The following is an 8,753-nucleotide window of genomic DNA, read 5'->3' as shown; positions in this document are numbered from 1 at the left end:
AATTTTAAAGCAAAACAAATCGTTAAAATCTTCTACCAAAAGGGAGCCCGCAGATATATTTCGAAAACCCTAAACCCCCTTTCCACTCTGCTCCGCCTCTCTTCCCGCCACCTCCACCGCCTCCGCCACCAAAGCGTTCTCTTCTCTCCATCAGGTAACTAACGTAACTGTTTCTATATCTAATATTTCAGCAATGTGTTCTTTTTTTCAAATTTGCGATTTGTCTCTTTTAGGTTGTTCAAATTGCTAAAATATCTTAATACGAAGTAAATCGATGATTAATTAAAGACTGAAGCTTTTGCTTGTTAGTTTGCGATTCGGAGAGAAATTTTAACCCTTTTGTTTTTCCTTCAGGTTTTTTTTTTTTTTTTTTTTTTTTTTTTTTGGTCTTTTGGGACTTTGGATTTTACAGTTTAATCGTTATATGCACGATATGTAGCGTTTTTTTTACACCTTTTTTCTTTTTCTTTTTTTGCCATGAAATTTAGTGCTGTGCAGGTGGAAAATTCATCATATGATTTTGATGAGTTTTAGGTTTTAATTGTTGATTATGGCTTTGGAATTTCCAGACTAGTAATTGATTATATGTTGCGACGGATGACAGGTATAAAATGCCGAAGGTAAAGACTAACCGAGTTAATTACCCAGAAGGTTGGGAACTGATTGAGCCTACGCTTCGCGAACTACAAGCTAAGATGAGAGAAGGTATAAACTTCCCATGTTTTTATTACATTGTTCGTTGAAGTTTGGAACATCGATGTGTTTCAGAGCCCGAAAGGATTGTTGGTTATATGTCAACAATTTGTGATAATTTATATATGCTAATAAATAATAAATGCAATAGGAATTAACAGAATATAAACTAGAATACGAATTATAAAAACAAACAACTTGAAGATCGAGGCTTGCGTACCGCAATGTCCTTGAAACAGAAATTTCGTCCCTACTCTGTGCTTGTAGTTCTACGGACGTCTGCTTCATCAGGATTCAACGATCAAGTTAAAATTCCAGCACCGGAAAATTTAACTTCTGGCGAATTTAGTGTGGTTCTCTCAGTAAGAAGGTTTAGGAATGTAGAAGATGAAGTTGATTACTTTCTGTGTTTTAGATGCTATGCAGATGAATGTATATATAGCAGATGGATGCCTGTTTGCAACAGGTATAAGAATGGGGTGTGACTGTTGGGAGACATCTCTTCAGAGGGGTGCTTTGCTCTGTGTTCAAAAAGAACTCTCAGACTTCATCTGAAAGGATGAGTCTTTTCATAAAAAATAAATAATTAATTAAATTCGAATTTAATTAAAAAATAATTAAGTAAATCCGAAAAATAATTAATTAAATAATTTAATTATTAGAGCCCAAGAGCCCCAAGGCCCATCTTTTGACAATTAAATATATATTAATTATATATTAATTATAATTAATTATATATTAATTACCAAATGGTTAATACACCCCAAAGCTCAACCCCAAACCCCAAGGGTGAGCCCAATTTTAGTCTCCAGGCCTATTACTCCAATCACCTTCTTTAAAGGACAAAGCCTTATAAAGTGATAAAATCTTTTGGGAATGGCCAATGTGGGATAAGGAAATTTCTACTCAAACTACTCAAATTTCCAACAATACCCCACATTTGAGTTGAAATTTCATTCAAACTCCAACAATAACAATGACCCCACATTTGAATGCAAATGTAAATGCAAATGTGTGACTAGGCTGCCTAAAACTGAGAGAGAATAGTCATAATATGCATCGGGTGAAGTGTCTTTTGGACTTGAACTTACCCTAGTGAAAACATATCGGGTTTACTTGGTGACGCAGTGGATGTGGAAGATCTTGAACTGTTCACCGCAGTAGTAAACCAAGACAATATGCTACACACATATCATGGCTGCCACACGTCAATTCATACGGTTGTGTTCATTTTGGCCCTGAACAGATCCTGAATTTCGTAGGAGCTTTAGAGAATTTAGCTATATCAATTCTCATAAATGTGGCCCCATTTACTCCTATATAGGTGACATTAGTTAAGAATAGTCTGCTATATTCCTCTTGATAACAAGATATTAATGTCATTAAATGTATAAAACATAACCCCTCAAACGTCAACAGACAACACACATTTTATCATAAGAATGGGTAAGTTGTGTGTTCAACTTTTGAATCAAACTCAACCAGTTTGCCTATTGAACCTAGACCATGGGATCTTCAATCAGCTAGGTTAGGTTTCCGCCCAGTTCAATTCATTGAATTGGCTTAAGACCCATTCCCCTCGATGTAAATAATATTTGCTCTCTTGGTAGGCCTTTTGTCAAAGGATCAGCTATATTTTCCTTTGACTTCACATAATCAATGGATATTATTCCATTGGAGAGCATCTTCTTAAGAGTATTGTGTCGACGTCTGATGTGACGTGACTTCCCATTGTATACATGACTTTTGGCCCTTGATTGAGCGGCCATACTATCACAATGTATACATATAGCCGTTACCGGCTTTGGCCACATTGGAATATCCTCCAGAAAATTTTTGAGCCACTCGGCTTCTTCGCCAGCCAAGTCTAAAGCTATAAACTCGGATTCCATGGTGGACCGAGCTATACATTTCTGTTTAGAGGATTTCCAAGATATTGCTGCACCTCCCAAGGTAAAAACATATCCACTTGTCGACTTGGATTCTGTAGTGTCAGAAATCCAATTGGCATCACTGAAGCCTTCTACAACAGGTGGATATTTTGTGTAGTGTAATCCGTAGTCAAGTGTATTTTTCAAATACCTTAACACTCTTACTAAAGCATCCCAATACTCTTGTGCCGGATTACTTGTATATCTACTAAGCCTACTTACTGCATAAGCTAAGTCGGGCCTAGTTGAATTCATCAAGTACATTAGACTTCCAATTACTTGAGAATATTCAAGTTGAGATTTGGCATCGCCTTTATTTTTCTCCAACTTGCATCCAGCATCAAAAGGAGTCGCAGCAGGTTTGCATTCAAATTGACCAAACCTTCGTAATATTTTTTCTGCATAATGGGATTGTGTAAGGACATATCCTTCACTATTTCTCTTAATTTGAATTCCTAAAATGACATCGGCTTGACCTAAGTCTTTCATGTCAAAACTTGAATTCAACATTTTCTTTGTTTTGTTTATTACATCTTTTTTGCTTCCCATTATGAGCATATCATCAACATACAAGCAGACAATAACACAAGTTTTATCATTACTCTTAATGTAGACACATTTATCAGATTCATTTATTTTGAACCCATGTGTCAACAAAGTATGATCAAACTTTTCGTGCCATTGTTTTGGTGCTTGTTTAAGTCCATATAATGACTTAACTAATTTGCACACTTTGCTTTCTTATCCTTTAAGCACAAACCCTTCAGGTTGTTCCATGTATATTTCTTCATCTAGTTCTCCATTTAAAAATGCTGTTTTTACATCCATTTGATGGATATCAAAGTTGTATACAGCCGCAATCGCTATTAACGTCCTAATTGACGTTATGCGAGAAACTGGAGAATAGGTGTCGAAATAATCCAACCCTTCTTTTTTGCGATAACCTTTGGCTACTAAACGTGCCTTGAACTTGTCAATGGTTCCATCCGCCTTGAGTTTCTTCTTGAAAATCCATTTATGACCAATTGGTTTACTACCGGGAGGTAAATCAACCAATTCCCATGTGTTATTTTCCATAATGGATTCCATTTCACTTTTAATTGCTGCCTTCCATGAAGGAGCCTCAGAAGAAGACATTGCTTCTTTAAAAGTTCTAGGTTCATTCTCCAACAATAAAGCAATGAAATCTGGTCCAAAGTTTTTAGAAACTTTGATTCTTTTTCCTCTTCTTGGTTCCACATCATTTCCTTGGACACCAGAATAAGAGGCTTCATCATGACTATGATCATGAACCCTCTTTGCATTAGAACCAGATTCCTTTTCTTTGTAAGGAAATATATCCTCAAAGAATTCCGCATCCGCTGATTCTAATATAGTGTTAACATGTATGTCAGAAATCGAAGATTTTACAACAAGAAACCTATAAGCAGCACTATTATTTGCATATCCAATGAATACACAATCAATAGTTTTAGGTCCTAGTTTTGTTCTTTTTGGTAACGGAACTTGCACCTTTGCTAAGCAACCCCACACTTTGAGGATTTTATAAGTGGGTCTATGTCATTTCCATAGTTCATAAGGTCACTCGTCAATCTTTTTTAGAGGAACCTTATTCAATATGGTATTTGCAGTAAATAAAGCTTCACCCCACAAACTGTGTGGAAGCCCTGAACTATTTAACATGGAATTAATCATATCTTTGAATGTTCTATTTTTTCTTTCGGCAACACCATTTTGTTGTGGTGTGTATGGTGCTGTTGTTTGATGTATAATTCCATGTTGTGCACAAAAATCTGAGAAGGCAATAGACTCATACTCTCTTCCTCTATCAGATCTAAGTGCTTTGATTTTTCTCTCAAGTTGATTTTCAACTTCGGCTTTATATGTCTTAAACATATTCAAAGCTTCGTCCTTGCTATGAATCAAATAAACATAGCAATACTTACTGCAATCATCAATAAAAGTGACATAGTAATTCTTTCCTCCACGAGTTGGTGTGGATTTAAAGTCACAAAGATCACTATGAATTAATCCAAGTAATTCATTTGATCTTTCCAGAATTGACTTTCTCGTTTGCTTAGCAAATTTCGATTCAGTACATGTTTCACACTTATGATTAAAATCAATTTCGAATTTAGGTAATAAGTCTAATTTAACCATTCTATGCATGGAACGAAAATTAACATGTCCTAATCTAGCATGCCAAATATTAGAAGACTCAACAATATAAGTATAAGCATTTATTTTATTAGCATCATCAATGACCATTACATTGAGTTTCACGAGGCCATCAGCCACATAACCCTTTCCAACAAACATCCCACCCTTGGTAAGTACAAATTTGTTGGATTCCATTACAAGTTTAAAGCCCTTAGCAATTAGAATTGGTCCAGAAACCAAGTTCCTCCTCATTTCAGGAACATGCAGTACATTCAGCAAGGTCAAACTTTTCCCAGATGTGAATTTGAGTACCACCTTGCCATATCCCTCCACAGAAGATGTGGCAGAATTGCCCATATATAGCTTTTCTCCAAGGGCAGCAGGGTGATATTCTGTGAACAGATTTCTGTCAGCGCAGATGTGCTTTGTAGCACCAGTATCCATCAACCATTCACTCACATTTGAGACCATGTTAACCTCGGACACAACAGCAGCCAATTCTTCATCGGTGGTTGCCATGTTAGCATGGTTGTTGTTGTTTCCGTGGCCATGATTTCCATCCTTGCGATGATAATAATCTTGTGCCTTGTGACCAGATTTGCCACACACATAGCAGGCGCCCTTAATCTTCTTCAGATTCTTGCTTTTAGGAGTAAGGGCAGATTGCACAAACTGCTTGGTTTTCGGAGCAGGAGCCTTATTCTTTTTTGGCTTAGCCTTGGAGTTTCCTCCCTCAACATAATTCGCATTGGCTTCAATGGCTGCAAACCCTCCAGAACGGTCTGCCTTTCTGTGGTCTTCTTCCACACGTAGCCTCAGAATCAAATCCTCCATATTCATCTCACGACGCTTGTGCTTGAGATAAATTTTGAAGTCATTCCAGGAAGTTGGCAATTTCTCGATTATCGCCCCAACTTGGAAATGCTCATTGATCTCGCATCCCTCAGAATGCAATTCATAGATCAACTTCTGGATTTCTTCGACCTGAGAAACAACAGATTTGGAATCCACCATTGTATATTTGAGAAACTTACCGATAACAAATTTTTTTGAACCGGCATCATCAATCTTATACTTTTTCTCTAGGGATTCCCACAACTCCTTCGTTGTCTTGTACAGAGAGTAAATGTCGTAGAGATTGTCATCCAAACTATTCAGGATATAGTTTCGGCAACAAAACTCAGAATGATTCCAAGCTTCAATTGCCATGACAGTCTCTCTCGTCATTGGATTCTCATTAGACTTCGGAGCTTGTTCCTTAACAACATGAGCGAGATTCATTGTTGTCAGGAAGAACAACATCTTCTGTTGCCATCTCTTGAAGTCCAACCCTTTGAACTTCTCAGGCTTTTCTGAGTACTTTGGCACAGCACCATTCACATTCACAGATTGTTGATCCATAACTTTCTGTTTCAAGATTGTTGGTTATATGTCAACAATCTGTGATAATTTATATATGCTAATAAATAATAAATGCAATAGGAATTAACAGAATATAAACTAGAATACGAATTATAAAAACAAACAACTTGAAGATCGAGGCTTGCGTACCGCAATGTCCTTGAAACAGAAATTTCGTCCCTACTCTGTGCTTGTAGTTCTACGGACGTCTGCTTCACCAGGATTCAACGATCAAGTTAAAATTCCAGCACCGAAAAATTTAACTTCTGACGAATTTAGTGTGGTTCTCTCAGTAAGAAGGTTTAGGAATGTAGAAGATGAAGTTGATTACTTTCTGTGTTTTAGATGCTATGCAGATGAATGTATATATAGCAGATGGATGCCTGTTTGCAACAGGTATGAGAATGGGGTGTGACTGTTGGGAGACATCTCTTCAGAGGGGTGCTTTGCTCTGTGTTCAGAAAGAACTCTCAGACTTCATCTGAAAGGATAAGTCTTTTCATAAAAAATAAATAATTAATTAAATTCGAATTTAATTAAAAAATAATTAAGTAAATCCGAAAAATAATTAATTAAATAATTTAATTATTAGAGCCCCAAGGCCCATCTTTTGACAATTAAATATATATTAATTATATATTAATTATAATTAATTATATATTAATTACCAAATAGTTAATACACCCCAAAGCTCAACCCCAAACCCCAAGGGTGAGCCCAATTTTAGTCTCCAGGCCTATTACTCCAATCACCTTCTTTAAAGGACAAAGCCTTATAAAGTGATAAAATCTTTTGGGAATGGCCAATGTGGGATAAGGAAATTTCTACTCAAACTACTCAAATTTCCAACACTGATGTGTATTCGGTTTTAAACTTTATGGCAGCTGAGAATGATACTCATGATGGTAAGAGAAAATGTGAGACCTTGTGGCCTATTTTCAAAGTAGCACATCAAAAGAGCCGCTACATTTTCGACCTTTACCACCGGAGGAATGAAATTTCCAAGGAGTTATATGAGTTTTGCCTGGACCAAGGCTACGCTGACCGCAATCTAATTGCAAAATGGAAAAAGGTTTGTCTCAGATCTCTTCTACCTCAATTTGCAACAAATGTTTTAGTTATATTCACTTGGAATTGGAGCTTAGTTATTAATCATGAAAACCTGTAAATAAGATTATCAGAACATAACCATGAATATTATATTAAACTGAGTAAACATAGACATCGGACATGGGTAGTTATGAACTTATGACATTGAGTTGTCGACTATGATGACAAAGATCAACGTGCTAATATAATACATATGTTCCTTCAACATTGCTTGAACCCACGTTCTCCTGCTACATGTATTGGCGTGCATCTTAACCTATATGACTCGGGGATTGTCAATGGGTGTCCATGGATACTCCATATATCACCATCACAGGCACAAACTCCACCGCTCACCACCACAATAACACTATCTATGCTTAAACAGACCTCCATTTAACTAAATGGGCATTGACCATATATGAGTGTGATGAAGGAACTTCTATACTATGTTTGCAGGTCGTACGTAAAATTGTTGGATTACTTTAATTAGGATACTGAGAGGAAAATATTGGATACTCAATTAGCTTGTGTCTTTTTATCTGAAGTTATAAGGTCTATTGTTTTTTAACTCAACTCTAATGACATGTGATGACATATGGTCTGTGTTTGAAATGCAGCCTGGTTATGAACGGCTCTGCTGTTTAAGATGCATGCAGCCCCGGGACCATAACTTTGCCACCACATGCGTTTGCCGAGTTCCCAAGCATCTGAGGGAGGAGAAGGTTATAGAGTGTGTGCACTGCGGCTGTCGGGGCTGCGCCAGTGGAGATTGATTAGTGGTCGAGTCCGTTTTACAAAATGTAATTCTAGTTATGGTTGAACCAGGTTATCATTGGTACCATGAACTGTTAGAAATTTGTAACATGTAGCTGATCGTAATCTTCCCGAATTTCGAGTAGTATTAGTATGTCTCCCTTGTTCTGAACAACTGTTGTGTGCTTCAACTTAACTGCAACTTGTAAGCTGAAAGAAGGAATACTTTGGAGTTTGCCATGGATGAGTTTTAGTGTTCCCAACCGTTTTGTTGTTTCGGAAACTTCTGCTAACGTACATTGGAGCAAATCTCTAATGGAGTGATGCAAATTTGAGATGTAAAATCACAATTGAATACGGTTTTTGCTTCAGTAGGGAGATGTAAATTTAAATTTTGGCCTACATCCTCTTCAACACGTTCTTTATTCTTGGATACGCAAGGAGGATTGGCTCCTTCAGCAGTGTTTTGTCATGGATTTATTGTTGGATTATGAGCATCCGATAGAGGGCCAGACTTGCGGTCAAGGATTTAACAGCCAAGAATCTCAGTGTATACTTTAACACCGGTATTCGTGTTCAAGGATTTAACAGCCAAGGATCCCAGTGTATGCTATAACACCAGTTAAAAGTATAACTATAGATGGTGGATTTGTTTTTGTCTTTTGTTGAATGTTTTTTATGGCTTGATAGATAATTTGATAAGCTAATGATTTTTTTCCGTGT

At 36.9% G+C, this 8,753-nt stretch overlaps 1 protein-coding gene across 1 annotated transcript; it reads left to right on the top strand.

Moving 5' to 3' along the window:
* Positions 1 to 8,270, top strand: LOC139187491 (protein BUD31 homolog 1-like). Its single transcript, XM_070812157.1, has 4 exons — positions 1 to 154; positions 605 to 705; positions 7,070 to 7,257; positions 7,895 to 8,270. The coding sequence occupies exons 2-4, from the start codon at positions 612 to 614 to the stop codon at positions 8,048 to 8,050; spliced, it is 438 nt and encodes a 145-aa protein (XP_070668258.1). The 5' UTR covers positions 1 to 154; positions 605 to 611; the 3' UTR covers positions 8,051 to 8,270.
* Positions 8,271 to 8,753: the final 483 nt, after the last annotated feature.

This window comes from Malus domestica, chromosome 14 (assembly GCF_042453785.1).
Source record: "Malus domestica chromosome 14, GDT2T_hap1".
NCBI classification, from domain to species: domain Eukaryota; kingdom Viridiplantae; phylum Streptophyta; class Magnoliopsida; order Rosales; family Rosaceae; genus Malus; species Malus domestica.
This window is presented reverse-complemented; position numbering and strand designations above follow the sequence as displayed.